The sequence below is a fragment of the Oncorhynchus clarkii genome, chromosome 11 (genome assembly GCF_045791955.1).
Source record: "Oncorhynchus clarkii lewisi isolate Uvic-CL-2024 chromosome 11, UVic_Ocla_1.0, whole genome shotgun sequence".
Taxonomy (NCBI): domain Eukaryota; kingdom Metazoa; phylum Chordata; class Actinopteri; order Salmoniformes; family Salmonidae; genus Oncorhynchus; species Oncorhynchus clarkii.
The window spans coordinates 35,830,860-35,847,615 of NC_092157.1; the positions used below are offsets into that span (position 1 = coordinate 35,830,860).

The window sequence follows — 16,756 nt, forward strand, 5'->3', positions numbered from 1 at the left end:
GTTATTCTGGGAAAAGTTGGTTTAGTCCATCCAGAGAATCTATGCCTTACATTGTATTCCAAATTAGCCATCAGTTTACTATATGATACTGGTGTCTTGAAGAAGACATTTGAATGAATCGCACTGGGGTCTCGTGTATATAAAGGATAAGAAAGTATCAGAGCATATTTATTCAACGGCCTACATTAGGCTGCTGACAGAAAGAAAAAGCCATATTTACACTACATCTGTAAGTATTGTAGACGTTTCATATTTGATTTGAGTACATTTTAGATTTCACTTGACCTTTTTTCTTATATATATATATATATATATATATATATATATAAAGTGCGAAAAATAAATATATATATATATTTTTCACACTTTTGTCTTAACAGGAGAATAGCTGGACACTAATGTACAGGCTTCCCAGTCCACAACAGACATGCCATACTGAGGGAACAGTATGTTTCCCTACCTTAAGGGGGAGACAAATCATCATCTCTCGTAGCGCACACATACAGCATACCATAGAGGTCCTGGAACATTATAGCAGCTAATTCTAGGGGTGTTGGATGCATTCTTTTTTTCACCTCTTACTTAACCTTTTATAGACATTTGGTTCTCCGAAAGTCAGATAACTTCTTCTTGTCTTACTTCTGGGACCCTGTGCTTTTTTGGGTGATTTTAAGACAATGCTTCTTTAGGTGAAAAGAAGGACTTATTTACCCTCCATCTGGCACCCAAACACACTATAAACCATCAAAAAGTGTAATAACTCTGCTTTCTCCTCAGGGGCATCAATTGTGATCTAAATTTAAGCAACACACATTCTGCCACAAAGAATGAACTGTTCTTAATTTATGACAAGTAACTGTGTTTATGTCAATGATGCCTTAATAAAATAAGACAGTAGTTGTCATACTCAATCAGCTTATGGATTTGCTGTCAAATACCTTAGAAAACAAATGACCACTAAAATTTAACCATTTACCATCTTAACCATCCTTTTACATTTAGAAAATTACGATGATTTATTTCAACTGTGGAATGTTTTATACATTTTGATGATTACGTTATATAATTAAATTATATTATACTTTTAAAATAATGATTGCCATAGTATTATATATTATAAGATATATGCTGTATGTTTGACACAGAATAAGCTACAATTACTATAATTATTACCACTGTTTTTATTATTGTTATTACCCTTATTATTATTATTGAAATGACTTAATTATAATTATCTTTCAGTGCCCTGAATGTCAGTTGAGTGGAGCATGTTCGTCCAAGGCAGAAGCCCCTTGCCCAGGGGACTCATAGGACAACGGCATTAAGGCCATTAGCTATTAGCATGGATATCTGATGAGCGCTGAGGGCTTTGTGCTGACCACCTCCTCCATGGAAACTGGGGGTATGAAGAGAGTAGTGGGAGGGAGGGAGGGGTGAGAGCCGAGTGCTTTTCCCTGTTCCTGCACTGCGGCCAGGGGGAGTAGAGCAACCCCACTTCCCCTCTCTACTCACCCCATTCCACCCCCGAGCCCTCACACCGCACACACCCACTCTCACTGTTGAAATAAACATTTACACTTTGGCTGAAGAGCTGCACAGAGAGCTCCTTTTTAATAATGTAATTAACAGCCTTGGATGAAGGCGGAGGAGACAGACGCTTACCTGTCCGCCAATGGAGCTGAAGATTAGAGCTGTGATCTCATTCCCACCACTTGTTTAGAGTCTGTCAGGAAGAGGAATGTCAACATGAGGTATGATGAAATAAGGAGAAAATACCAAAAAAAAGGAAAGAGATGGAAGGATGAGAGAGAGAGGACCCTGCCCTACTCTAAAGTGTCAGTTGCTTCATGTTCAAATTGTTGTTTTTTTTATCATAGTTGGTGGGGAAAAGATTCCCCATTTGCCTTTATTTTCCCCACATTCTAACCAAAGGCTTTGCCTTCATTGTTCTCTGTTTTACTATATGTCTTGCAAACAACTACATTTTAAAACGACGAGAGAAATTTGAGCACTGCCCGGGCTTTCCGCTGCTGTTCCTCTGAGCTTTCAAACAGCCGACAGACTGTGAAGAATAAATAATAAAAAACTATTGATTATTTTGATGACTGCAAGATTCAATTAGGTATTAATTTTGCCCTCCAGTGGACCTATCAAGTGACTCAAAAGAGAAGAGGTGGGAGGTGGCGGTGGGCCCAAATGGATGCAAAGAGCGAGTAAGGCCAGGCTCAGACAGAGGGGAAAATGTGTTTACCTCACCGGGCAGAGAGGTGCATTGATGCGCAGAGTCCCATATTTAAGTGCTCCACAAATGAAGCCCTGATGACAAGAGACATTGTTACCAGGGATATGAGTATTGACCAGCCGACTCGCCTTTCGATGACATCTTAAACTATTTCTATTGATTAACATTTTCATAGATTATCATGTGTCATATCAAAGCCCCTCGACTCCCCTGATGAGCGCATTAAAAAGGACCCTCTGGACAGGAACACATCGACCACCATGGCAGGAGTGAAGGTAGTGGGGTACTGGCGCATGGGCAAGGTTGGCCCCCCCCTCTCCCTCTTTCCCTCACGCCATACATGCTGGTCACCTGTCCCCATCGCCAACCCATTTAGACTGAATGTTCTCAACCATAATTAAGGCAGAGTGAGAGGGACAGAGAGTTGTACCCCTCTCTGTTCCTGCTGTTCATTGTGGAGGGAGGGTGGTGTAACAGTCTGAGGAGACACGAGGGAGAGGAGACACAGGAGAGGCAGAGAGGGAGGAGAGAGAGTGGAGGTGACATCTGCTTGTCTTGGGAGGCAACCTTAGGCTTGATCCTGCAGTGGTTATTCAGATGCACCAAGATCAAGGAAAATGGTTTCTGGTTTGGTAGCAAGCATCGTGCACTAGCTGGTCTCTGCTCTGTGGCCGCGAGCATGGTTTAATTGGTTTCTGTCAGGTTTTTTGGGCATTCAGAAGACAATTTTTACAATATTTTCCTGGGCATTCACTGGAGCTTCATTTAGGTATGTATGCTTTTTGTTGGTTTATTTATGATATTTTTCATTTGGTGCACTTTTACATAGTTGCACATCAGTAACTAGCAACATTACTTCATGACATTGCATTATACATTACTTTGTTAGTAATGAACTGACAGTCATTTTAATTCCCTCCAGCTTACGGTGGTTTTTGTTTTTGTGAGACATTATAATTACATTTTTGGGAGGACCAATGATATGCCTTGATCTATTCCTGCTCTTGATTGGAAGAGGACTTCATCGTTTGCTGGTGTTGCCTCTGAATTATGATGCCAACGTGGACTTCTTGCTCTTATTTCAAATATCATGCAGGCTTTACTTTTGAGAAATGAACGAACTGTCTACGTAGATTTGTAACAGTAGATAGAGTGTGTCAGTATTTCTTTAGCAATTGAATTTGTAGGTACAGTATGCGTGTACAGGATGTGTGTCACGCTGAAGTTGTGACACGTATGTTCTGTGGGTGTTAATGAGCCGTTAGAGGTGTGAAGAACCTTGAAGGCTGCAGGGTATAATGGCAAAGCCAAACAATCCGTAACCGCTCTTCACCAGGCAGGTTGCAGCCACCAATATCAGGGGGAGCAGCACCAGTCTCAGATAAAAGAGAGACCGCTGGAGAGAGAGGTAGGGGGAGGGATGGAGAGAATGGTTAGTGAGTGATAGAGGGGAGACACAGGGGTAGAGAGAAGGGGAGTGAAGGGGAGTAGACAGAGAACAAGCCGGTGTAGAGTAGTGTGCGAGAGGCGGCGAGGCAAATCTAACCACGTTCTGTTGTATTCCCCACCTGGGCTCTCCAGCTCCCTCCAGGATCCGATGATTACAGGGCAGTTGAGCAAGCCGCTGCTCTCCCTGCGCAGCGAGATGAGCGCGGCAGAACTCCGGGCAGAGGACAAGGCGGCCACCCCAGACAGCAAGCTCAATGACGAGCCCCTGCTCCTGTCCTCTGAGGCCACGGGCAGAGAGGACACTCCCAACAAGCTCTATGGTGAGTCCACTGACAGGACAGTCCTCCTTCTCTCCTCTCCTTTCTGAGACTGGTCGTGGTATGATTGACCAGGGAAATGCTCTGTCTCTGTGTGTTTTGGAAAGGGTGTCTGAGACCGGGTGCTACTGGAGCAGGTTCTAGAAGAGTGTAATAGACCAAACTAAGTTGAAGTGCAAGGATTCAGGGGTGGATGAGGTGGATGCAATAAGGTTGGTTGCCTGATTTAGAGTATGCAGATGTTGAAGATAAGTTCTTTATGTGAGCTTTCAGGTGACATGGTGTTTTACACGTTCATTATGTCGTGACTTTTTTCACTGGAAATATCAATGAAAAACGGTTTGAGGTCTTGTTATGAGTCTTCTGTTAATTGATTCATTGATTTCCTTATAGGCTACATCTTGAGAAGTTTAGTTATGGTAATTTTCAAATAGATTGCCGTGAGAGTCGCAGTTGAATACTCAAAATGTCACACTAGAATTGTTCATGTAATTACGTTTCATAGTGTGCCTTTAGGCCTACACATTTAGTAATTAGAGTTGGTATAGTTCACATTGATTAGATTGGTAGGAAAGTGACCCTTCCTTTCAGAAACATCTTGGAATATCTTGGAATGTGGCATTTTATAATTTGTAGTAGGTGTGAAAGTGAAATGTGTGAATGTTGTGACAAAATATCCTAAATAAGAGAGAATTTGAGGCAACGATGTATCAGAAATGTGTGTGCGTTCTCACTTAAATATACCTATATATTGAACAGTGGTGAGGGTCTTTGGTTTTGGCTTTGGTTTGTGACATTTCCTTACGCTTTATATTATCTGCAATGGTGGGTCATCACAGTTTATAATTTTTTAAGCAACTAAACACATTTTTTTGTAGGTTAATTGCAAATACCGGTATGAAGATGAATTGATATTTATAAAAATGATACATGGTAAACACATTTTAAATTACTCATGACATTAGCAATTTATAAATATAAAGGAAAAATGGCCTATTGCTCTGATAGGGAATTACATATCCTTACCACAAGTAGACCAACATAAGAGATACTAATTTATTTTTATTTCTGTCATTAATTCCATGTCCAGGTTCAATTACAGTTGTGATCAAGTTAATCAATATGCTTTTGATGAACCTAATTTACTTATACAGACAGTCTAATTTAATCCTAGGTCATAAGGTCTAATGAGATTAAAACAATTGTTTTGTAGAATGAAACTATAAAAGTCATTGCACCATGTCTAATATAGACTGCTGTAACATGTAGATTCAGTCTCAATGTAAATGTTAAACACTGCCTCATTTCAATTTGTTTGGATTTTGGACTGATCCTTTAGGATGGAAGCATAAGCGTTACGTTTATAGTCAATGCTGTCGCAAAATAATCGGAATAAATTCAGTCACTCACTAATCCTTATTTACACCAAAGTACATTTTTTTTGTACCATCAAAATAAGATTCATAAAAAAACAATGTAGCGATTGGAACATTGTGATATGTAATATGCATCTAAGATATGAATTTATGAATCTATTAGTGCAAAATTTGGTTTCGGGCATTTCAATTAGATTTTTGTGTAATGAAATGCATTAATATAACAATTACTGTATGTCATGGATGGTCTAAAGTGTACTTTTTGTGTTATCCTGACGATAGTGCTTTGGATGTATAACTATCGCTGAGGACACCATATGTAATGCAGTTACAGCGTGTGCCCTTGGTGTGAGTAGATACTGGATGGGATATGATGTGGTCTATTTAAGACATTTTACACAGAGAACAGCTATTTCAGGTTACAATAATTTGACACTTAGTACACATCTAAACATGCTTGTAAGGTTATGAGTCAGTACTCGGCATTGAGGATGTAATACGTCTATTTCTGAAGAGGCCCATGGACATCATTGTAAAAGATGATTTCGCACTCACTAAAATTCCATGAACCCCCTTCAAATTACAGTAAAGGTATGCTTGTCCGGAGAGGCTTTTCGAAAAGTAAGTGAATTGTGTCTTCTAGATATCATTGATACAAACTACTACAGTAAATCAAATCAAATTTGATTTGTCACGTACACATGGTTAGCAGATGTTAATGCGAGTGTAGCGAAATGCTTGTGCTTCTAGTTCCGACAATGCAGTAATAACCAACGAGTAATCGAACCTAACAATTCCACAACTACTACCTTATAGACACAAGTGTAAAGGGATAAAGAATATGTACATAAAGATATATGAATGAGTGATGGTACAGAATGGCATAGGCAAGTTGCAGTAGATGGTATCGAGTACAGTATATACAAATACATATGAGATGAGTAATGTAGGGTATATAAACATAAAGTGGCATAGTTTAAAGTTTCTAGTGATACATGTATTACATAAAGATGGCAAGATGCAGTAGATGATATAGAGTACAGTATATACATATGCATATGAGATGAGTAATGTAGGGTATGTAAACAGTACTACTAATACTTGATTAAATTGGTAGTAAATATATATTTTCATATTAACATAATACATTATAAACAAAATAATGATGGTAATATAATAAAATTAAAAACATATTTGTTCTGTAACTTAAACATCCCATGAAAAAGAAGTACCAAAAGAAACAATACCAAAACAGTACACAGTGACTCTGACCTGAAGAGTGCAGGATTGTGAATGACTGCAGTCACCATATATATGTAGGGCTCTATAAAATCTGTTTCATTTTTTTCCCTGATTCCGTTTTTTTCCCAAATTCTGTTTCCTCAGTTTAGTTTTGCCAGGTTTCTGCTTTCCACTGTTTTTCTTTTTTTTTTCTCTCTAAAAAAACACAGATGTTCTAAATCCAGAACAATGCTTAAACCACATCAGGATCCAACTTTTGAGGTCTTGAAATTCTTTTGGGGTGTAGTTAGCCTTTAATTCCAGTGTGCACCTAGCAAGAGGCTAGCAACAGGATGTTGCTTAGCAGTGTTTTTGTAGCGCACACGTGATAGTAGAGTTTACATAACAAATACCCACTGGATTGATGCAAATAATCATTCTAGAATTATGCCAGTTAAGCAAAGGCTACTTTGTAGGTATAATTTTTGGGAAAGCCTTCCCATCTACCAGAATACTTTTCGTTAGCATCATCGCTACACAAAGTGGTAGATGTGCGCACCGCACATACACAGACGGGGAATTCTCATTGCCTCTTCAGAAAGTTGCAGGAAATACGAATCACTGATGCATTTTGTTCATGTCTTATAATAAACGTGGGCTAATTAATACATTTTCAATACCTTTAGTTGATTCCCTATTAAGTTCAATAAATTGTTTTATATTGTTGAATTCTGTTGTAATGGCTGGATTCCACGATTCCTTCCACGTTCTCCACATCGCAGATTTTATGGGGCCCAACCTATGGTATAGTTAGTTGTATTCACACCCATTGACTTTTTCCACGTTTTGTTGTTACAGGCTGAATTTAAAATGGATTAAAGTGAGATTTGTGTCACTAGCCTACACACAATACCCCATAATGTCAAGACGCAATTATGTTTTCAGAAATTTTTAGTAATTCATTAAAAAAATGAAATCTGAAATGACTTGAGTCCATAAGTATTCAACCCCTTTGCCATGGCAAGCCTAAAAATATACAGATCAAAAATATAAACGCAACATGCAACAATTTCAAAGATATAATATATATAAGGAAATCAGTCAATTTAAATCAATTAATTGGGCCTTAATCTATGGATTTCACATGAGTGTGGATCAGAAAACCAGTCAGTATCTTGTGTGACCACTATTTGCCTCAATGTTCAATGGTTGTGCAAAGTTGCTGGATATTGATGGGAACTGGAACACGTTGTCGTACACATCGATTCAGAGCATCCCAAACATGCTCAATTGGTGACATGTCTGGTGAGTATGTAGTCCATGGAAGAACTAGGACATTTTCAGCTTCCAGGAATTGTATACAGAGCGACATGGGCTATGCATTATCATGCTGACACATGATGTGATGGCGGCGGATGAATGGCGCGGCAATGGGCCTCAGGATCTCATCACGTATCTCTGTGCATTCAAATTGCCATCGATAACATGCAATTGTGTTCCCCACCATCACCATGGAGCACTCTGTTCACAAATTTGACATCAGCAAACCGCTCGCCCACACAACACCATGCACTTGGTCTGTGGTTGTGAGGCCAGTTGGACGTACTGCCAAATTCTCTACAACCACGTTTGAGGTGGCTTATGGTAGAGAAATTAACATTAAATTCTCTGGCAACAGATCTGGTGGACATTCCTGCATTCAGCATGCCAATTGCACACACCCTCAAACTTGAAACATCTGTGGCATTGTGTTGTGTGACAAAACTGCACATTTTAGAGAGACCTTTTATTATCCCCAGCACAAGGTGCACCTGTGTAAGGATCATGCTGTTTAATCAGCTTCTTGATATGCCACACCTGTCAGGTGGATGGATTATCTTGGCAAAGGAGAAATCCTCAATAACAAGGATGTAACAAATTTGTGCACAAAATTGGAAAGAAATCAGCTTTTTGTGCATATGAAACATTTCTGGGATCTTTTATTTCAGCTCATGAAACATGGGACCAAAACTTTACATGTTGTGTTTATATTTTCTGTTCAGTGTAAGTTCAGGAGTAAACATTTGCATAATAAGTTGCATAGACTCACTCTGTGTGCTGTAATAGTGTTTAACATGATTTCTTAATGACGACCTCATCTCTGTAAACCACCCATACAATTATCTGTAACGTCCCTCAGTCGAGCAGTGTATTTCAAACACAAAGACCAGGGAGGTTTCCCAATGCCTCGCAAAGAAGGACACCTATTGGTAGATGGGTAAAAATGTAAAAAAGCAGACACTGAATATCCCTTTGAGCATGATGAAGTTATTAATTACACTTTGGATGGTGTATCAATACACCCTGTCACTACAAAGATACAGGTGTACTCAGTTGCCAGAGAGTAAGGAAACCTCTTAGTGATTTCACCATGAGGCCAATAGTGACTTTAAAACAGTTTCAATTTAATGCCTGTGATAGACGAAAACTGAGGATGGACCAACAGCATCGTAATTACTCTACAACACTAGCCTAAATGACAGGGTGAAAAAAGGGAGCCTGGACAGAAAAAAAATATTCCAAAACATGCATCCTTTTTGCAAAAAGGCACTGAAGAAAAACTGCAAAAAATGTGGCAAAGTAATTAACTTTATGTCCTGAATACAAAGCGTTATGTTTGGGAAAAATCCAACACAACACATCACTGAGTACCACTCTTAAATGTTTAAAGCATGGTGATGGCTGCATCATGTTATGGGTATGCCTTTCATCAGCAAGGACTAGGGAGGAAAACCTGGTTCTGTCTTCTTTACAACAGACACTGGGAGACAAATTCACCGTTTAGCAGGACAATAACCTAAAAGATAAGGCCAAATATACACTGGAGTTGCTTACCAAGATGACAGTGAATGTTCCTGACTGGCCTAGTTACAGTTTTGACTTACAGTGGGGCAAAAAAAGTATTTAGTCAGCCACCAATTGTGCAAGTTCTCCCACTTAAAAAGATGAGAGAGGCCTGTAATTTTCATCATAGGTACACTTCAACTATGACAGACAAAATGAGAAAAAAAATCCAGAAAATCACATTGTAGGATTTTTAATGAATTTATTTGCAAATTATGGTGGAAAATAAGTATTTGGTCAATAACAAAAGTTTATCTCAATACTTTGTTATATACCCTTTGTTGGCAATGACAGAGGTCAAACGTTTTCTGTAAGTCTTCAAAAGGTTTTCACACACTGTTGCTGGTATTTTGGCCCATTCCTCCATGCAGATCTCCTCTAGAGCAGTGATGTTTTGGGGCTGTTGCTGGGCAACACAGACTTTTTGCCCCACTGTAAACCAGCTTGAAAATCTAGGGCAGGACTTGAAAATGGCTGTTTAGCAATGATCAGAGCTTGAATCATTTTAAAAAGAAAAATGTGCAAATATTGTACAATCCAGGCGTGCAAAGCTCTGACAGACTTGCACATAAACACAGCTGTAATTGCTGCCAAAGGCTAAACTAACATGAGTATTCAAGGTTGTGAATACTTTTGTAAATGAGATATTTCTGTATTTCACTTTCAATACATTTGCTAAAATTTCTACCAATGTTTTCACTTTGTCATTATCGGGTATTGTGTGTAGATGTAGATTTTTTTTTTGAATACTCTTTTATTTCAGGCTGTAACACAATTCTGGGGGGAATAAGTTAAGGGGTATGAGTACTTTCTGAAGGCACTGTATGTGTGGTTTTACTATAGGTTTATAGGTGGCAACAGAGCATGCCTTGAGCTCAGATTGTACCAAAAAAAAAATAATAATAAATATATATTTATTACAAATAGTATTATACTCACCACATATACACACAAAATAGATTACAACACCATTTGGAATCTGTATTTGGCCTGCACGCTAGAAAACCATACCTCCTTTTCTAATTGAATGCTGTCAGCACAGCAATCCGGAATGTTTTTATGTCTCATTTCTTTCTTCTGTATGTCAAGTTCTAGTTAAAGCAATAAGACCCGGAGGGGTGTGGTATATGGCTAATATATTATGGTTAAGGGCTGTTCTCATGCACGATGCAACGCAGTGTGCCTGGATACAGTCATGGTATATTGGCAATATACCACAAACACCCATATTGAAACACCCATAACCCTTATTGATTTCATAAACTGGTTACCAACATAATTAGAGCAGTAAAAATACATGTATTGTCATACCAATGGTATACGGCTTTAAGCCAATCAGCATTCAGGGCTTGAACCGTTTATAATAATTGCCATTATTGTTACTTAATTTATGTGTGCTAGGCCTACCTCATGCCAAAAACACAAATATATCGTGTTGGCTTTCTATACTCACTATATAATCAGGGCTAATCTAATTTTGGATTCATTCTAATGATCAAGCACATTAAACCACTTACACGCACGCATCAATCAGTACAGATCCATTGCTGCTGGCATCCTTCAACACCATTGATGCCCAAGAGGAGCAATGCTCTTAGTCTACCTGTTATCACACAATAAGAGTTTTAAAAAAACATGGTAGTGTTACATTGGACATGGAAAGACGAGAGAAAGCATTGGTATTTGTTTTGTCATGAATAATACATCAAAAACAGCTATCCCATTATGATGAAGCATACAATAACAAGGTACTTTAGGGTGTGTGTGAGTGTACGTGTATTTGTCTGTCTGTGTATTGTCTGTGCGTGTATTTGTCTGTGCGTGTATTTGTCTGTGAGTGTATTTGTCTGTGAGTGTATTTGTCCATGCGTGTATTTGTCTGTGAGTGTATTTGTCTGTGAGTGTATTTGTCTGTGAGTGTATTTGTCCGTGCGTGTTTTTGCCCATGATTGTATTTGCCCATGATTGTATTTGCCCATGATTGTATTTGCCCATGATTGTATTTGCCCATGATTGTATTTGCCCATGATTGTATTTGTCTGTCCGTGTATTTGACTGTGCGAGTATTTGTTTCTCTGTGTGGGTATTTGTTTCTCTGTGTGGGTATTTGTTTCTCTGTGTGGGTATTTGTTTCTCTGCTTCGTGTATTTGTCTGTGTGCATGTTTTGGGATCAGACAAGGGGACGATAGTGTGCAGTCTGGCAGTGGTGTGTGTGCGTGTATCTGTCTGTTTTTCTGTGTCTGTACAGTTCGCATGCGTTTTGAGACTAGACAAGGAAGTGGCGTAAGGTGAAGATAGTGTGCTCTTTGACAGCGTTGTGCTCCATTGTTACTTACTGCTGAGAAATATTTTGGGAGAGGGTTTTCCAAAAAACTTCCCAAGTCCTGATCAGTGTACGGCTTCAGCTGTTAGTCAAATTAATTTTTTGGGATATCCCAGGGCTAGGCTCTCCAAAACAAAGACTAGTGTACCAGGTAACTAATTCATCTCAACAGTGTTACAATTCTCTGCAATAAGCATCAAGCGGTCTTTCAGTTCACTTCCAGACTCATGGTTACATGTGAAGCCCGCTGGTCCATGTTTGCCTGTACCTCTCGCTCTGTCTCCCCCCCCCCCCCCATTTCTTTTGAACAGAATGCCGATTGGCGAACTGGCAGCCCGGCCCGAGGAACAATCCCCCCTCCTCCCAAATTACTCAATTAGCCCATGACAGTTAAAAATTTTTAGATTGGTAAGTTAGTTTAGCGGCCATTAAAACATGTAGTAATCATGGTCAAATTACCAACCTGGGGGCCCCCATTGATTTAGTTCGTCACTCTCACTCAGATATCATATTAAAAACTTCAAACATTTGGCAAAATTAGTAGAATTGCATGAAGTTAGTTATACGATTCCAAATTATCCTCTACTCTCCATGGAAAAATTTGTAGAATTGCAGGAAATGAACTGTAAATCTTTAAAATGTTTTCTCCGCTGTCATGTGGGTGCCCCATAACAACATTTCGCTTAGGGCCCCCAAAAGGCTAGGGCCGGCTCTGACTGCATGTGAGGGTATGGAGGTGGGTACACAGACCCTGCAATAGCTCATGATGAGTTCTGATGTTCTGTGTCCCCCCCACCCCCATCAAAGTTACCCATCCCTGCAATACGCCTTTCTAAAACGGCAGTCTTTATTTTTACAATACCGTATTCCACATAACTCTGTTGTCATTTTATATTTCATGTCAATTCACCAGCTGTCACCTTTATTGTGAATTCAGCGGTGTGCTTTGGTAGAGGTTGTCATAAGATGTGGTTGACCCAAGCTGCCCTGGTGTTTCTTGTGAGGCCGATGGAGCGATGGCATGGCTCGGCCCGTAGGCTGTGCCGGGGGGGGGGGGGGAAGCGACTCTGGGCAGGCTGGCACGACCCACTTGCCCTGAGACTAGGCACAGCTTTGAGACAGTCAGGATATGTGGTGCAGTCAGGAGAGAGAGAGAGAGAGAGAGAGAGAGAGAGAGAGAGAGAGAGAGAGAGAGAGAGAGAGAGAGAGAGAGAGAGAGAGAGAGAGAGAGAGAGAGAGAGAGAGAGAGAGAGAGAGAGAGAGAGCTCAACTCCCCTACATGCAGGTCACAGGGCATAGTGGATGACAGGAGGATGGTTTCTCACAGGAAGGTAAAAGTCTAATGCTATGCCAAGGTTGTACATGCATCTATGTACACACACACACATTTGTTTATGCATGTGTAGCCTATGTTACAGTATTATTCTTAGCCTTAGATGTGGGTGTAGGGCAATGTTCTCTTATCAGCCTCCTTGAGTCTCTGTTGCCGTAGACAACAGATGCATGTACAGTAGGCCTATTCTAGGGACGGTATGGATATGCGTCTCTTTCGGGTGGCTTACTTTTATAAAGATGCAGATTTGTCAATGAGATTGTATTTCTTAATCAGAAATACAATGAATAGTCTTCAAGTCACGGTACCCGTTGTTTAAAGTGGTCGATAATGTGTGTGAATCTCCAACGCTCCAGCGTTTCCCTCTCGAATGTGTTGAGAGTGTCATTTTTTTGTGTCCAAGTAGAGAACATTTTGGGATGTTTAGAGAAATCCTGACTCTTGATATTCTCAGTTACAATTTGACCCCAACTCACTATCCAAGAAAATTATGGTAATTTATTTCAAGCTATGATTGCCCATGTATCTCCACACCACCCTCGGGATGGAGTACGTATGTATTAAGTTCAGCACTTTTGAACAAACCCCTTTTCTGCATAACGGTAATTGAGCTAGTCATATGAGCCAGTTCAGATACTCTAGATTTGATTTGGTTTAAGAAGTCCCCTGGTATTAGACAAAAATACACTAGGTTATTTGCTGTTGACGGACTCAAGAACTCCCCACCCATTTCTCGAGGCGACTCTTCACAGTGTTCGCTGGCTTGCCCGTTTCAATTAATAGAACAGCAAAGGAAAGTTGATTCTTTACGTGTGTCATTTTCATCAGTATGTTGCTGGATGGTGACAATGTACTCAATGTACACATAACAGTGGTGTTTGCCAGAAAATGCACAATACAGGATCACACCATCAATCTAAAAAATATCCACGCGGTGGTCAACGAACACATGTCCTTGGCTGTATGGTTGAAAGTGTCTATATTCAGCTGGGATGCGAGGAGCTATAAAGAGTGAATGTTCAGAATTCACCAAGTATAATTTGTTAGGTGCTAACTTTGTTGAGGCAGCGGAGGAAAATAACCAAAAGAGTATGAGCATGATATTCAGTGATTCTTTATTCAGTGACTATTTCTGTGTCAACAAAGTGAGAGAGTTAAGGTTCAGTTAGGTTATTTGTGAGGAACTGCTTTGTATAGAGTACAGTGATGCTTTTGGATTTAGTAGGATTTTTTTTACAGTTAAGTGGATACTTACTGAAGTTTGATTTCTGCAGGAAAAAAAGTGTTGATTGAAGTGAAGGTGTCAACTTTCTTGGGGTTCTCGAATTTGGTTGATTGTTGTGAGTAGGTTTGCGAAGGGAGTGTACGCTACTGGAAACTTTACCAGTAAACTACCAGAATTTTGATATCTTTCAAGGATTTTATATAATCTATCACGAGTCATCTAGTGGCCCGTTTGGGTACTTCAGATTATCACAGGTGTCTGTAATTATCTCTGGCCCTCTCTCTGGCCTTATCACATGTAACATGCCAATGTAAAACATTATTCTAAATATAAACCATCAACTTAGTCGATTCCATTGGTGTTTAATATGAGGGTTAAAGCATTTAATATACTTCATCTTTTTTTAGACTTTTTTACTATGTCAGTATGTATTTGTTGTCAATGTTTTGGGGTCAAACTGTTGGGAATTGTGAAAAAAGTCAGTAGTTGGACGAGTTGCAGAGGTAATTGAAAATAATGCCAGTGTAGATATTTTTTCTCTCTTCATTAATTAGGCTATTTTCTCTTGTACCTTATGGTCAATCTATTAGAAACTCATGGACAATATGGACACATATATAAAACATTTATACTATATATGAATACATTTTTTTATATTCAAATATGAATTGCCAAAGTTACAATAGATTGCCATAGATTTTCTGTTAATTACCAAATTACTGAAGATTCCGGTAACTTTGGTAAATGACCAGTTGCTTTGCAAACCTAGTTGTGAGGGCCCAGGCGGTTGTATAAAAGGAAACACTGGTAGACAATGTCATTAGTAATGTTTGTTTGTAAAGAGTAATGAGTAATGTTTGTCTACCACACCCAGCCATGCTCGTTTCACTGGTGAAATGGTTTCTCTCCTTTTTAAAAGCTAATTCCTCATGGCTGTGCAAATAGTCTTCCACTCCAGCTATCAAAAGCCATGAGGCACCACAAACATCCTGAAAAGTGGATGTTAGGTGGGAAAGCTCTTCCCCGGCATGAGGACGAGATGGCTGGGCTGTGTACAGATTCTGTCTTCCGCTCTCAAGCAAATCTCCCCTTTCAAACATCAACAGACAAGATAATAAGACACTCAGAGCACAATTCGGTATTATATTCCGCAACCACAGGCTCCTCTTGTCAGTTTGCATTTACTCTCCCTAGGATGTGACGCTTCCATCATCATGCCGTCAAAAACAGCCTGGCTAGAACGACAAGGCCACTCATTTCATACACTTACTGTCTACATGAAATGGCCTGCACTTATACCGATTCTGCCAAAATGGAGGAACATTTTCAGAAAGGTCACCTACAGACTAAAAAGAGGAGAGAAAAAAATAATCTTCTATCGATTTATGCGATTGGGGGTCATTCCGAAGAAAAAGCCTAGAAAGACACATGTCTTTATTTGTTGTGTTTCGTAAGATCAGTTAGTCATTCATTTCGATAAGATAAGATATTTATGACTAAATGTGGGCTTTTTTTTTTTACAATCCTGTAGCTACTGTGCAGTACCTCGCTAAAATCACTTAAGTGAATTGGATTACTGTGATAGTTGTCCTTAATACCAGTATAAAAATATGGTTATCACTTGGAAGAAACTGTTCGGCATGTATTTCATTTCATACCAACATTCTCTACAACTATCTCCTACTACTTCCTTATCCCCTTGTTCCCTTCAACTCCCCCCCCCCCCCCCCCTCTGCATACACAGACACACACGGCTGGAGGCATCCCTCCCTACTCACCGTTTTCTTTCTGTAAATCAGCTTAGTGAGCAGGGTGAGTGAGTGGAGCTGTTTGGCTGCTTGCTAATGCAAAGAGGCCTGTAATGTTCTGATGCGCCGGGGTTAAGTAATAAAGTGGTAGAGGCAAGTGTGCAAATGGGACCGGCTCTGTAACAGTAAATAAGACTTAAGGATAAAGAAGGCCGAGAGCGGGGGAGGACTAGGAGTCTTTCTCCCCAGGAGGTGGATCTCATTATGAGGATTTCAGGTGTCCGTGCCGCAAACTTGAAAAGCGGCTTAATGCGTGCCCTATAGAGCAGGTGTAATACATTCGCTAATGCGCCCAGAGCGACCGTGTGCTATCCTTGCCATCGTCACCATCACAGCTCAGATAGCATTGAGGAACAAGGAGGTGCTGTTTCTGAGATGGACAGGCAGAGGTCATCTGTTATACAAATAGACACCCCAGTCATGTAGATTACATTCCTGGTGACACTGAGCACGTCAAAGTGACTGACATTATAATCCGTCCAATATATTGTGCATATACTGTAGAAATGAATTGTTAACCTTATTGTGGAGTAAATTACATTGAGGGCACATTTGCCAGTGGTAGAGGACATTTAATG

At 39.8% G+C, this 16,756-nt stretch overlaps 1 protein-coding gene across 1 annotated transcript in view; it reads left to right on the top strand.

The window, feature by feature from the left end:
- The first annotated feature begins 3,839 nt into the window (after nt 1-3,839).
- The window catches only part of LOC139420729 (POU domain, class 6, transcription factor 2-like), a 115,169-nt gene continuing 102,252 nt past the window's right edge, over nt 3,840-16,756 (top strand). The window contains exon 1 of the mRNA XM_071170959.1: nt 3,840-4,011. Coding sequence (XP_071027060.1) covers nt 3,840-4,011 — 172 coding nt within the window. The remainder of the gene's footprint in view (nt 4,012-16,756) is intronic.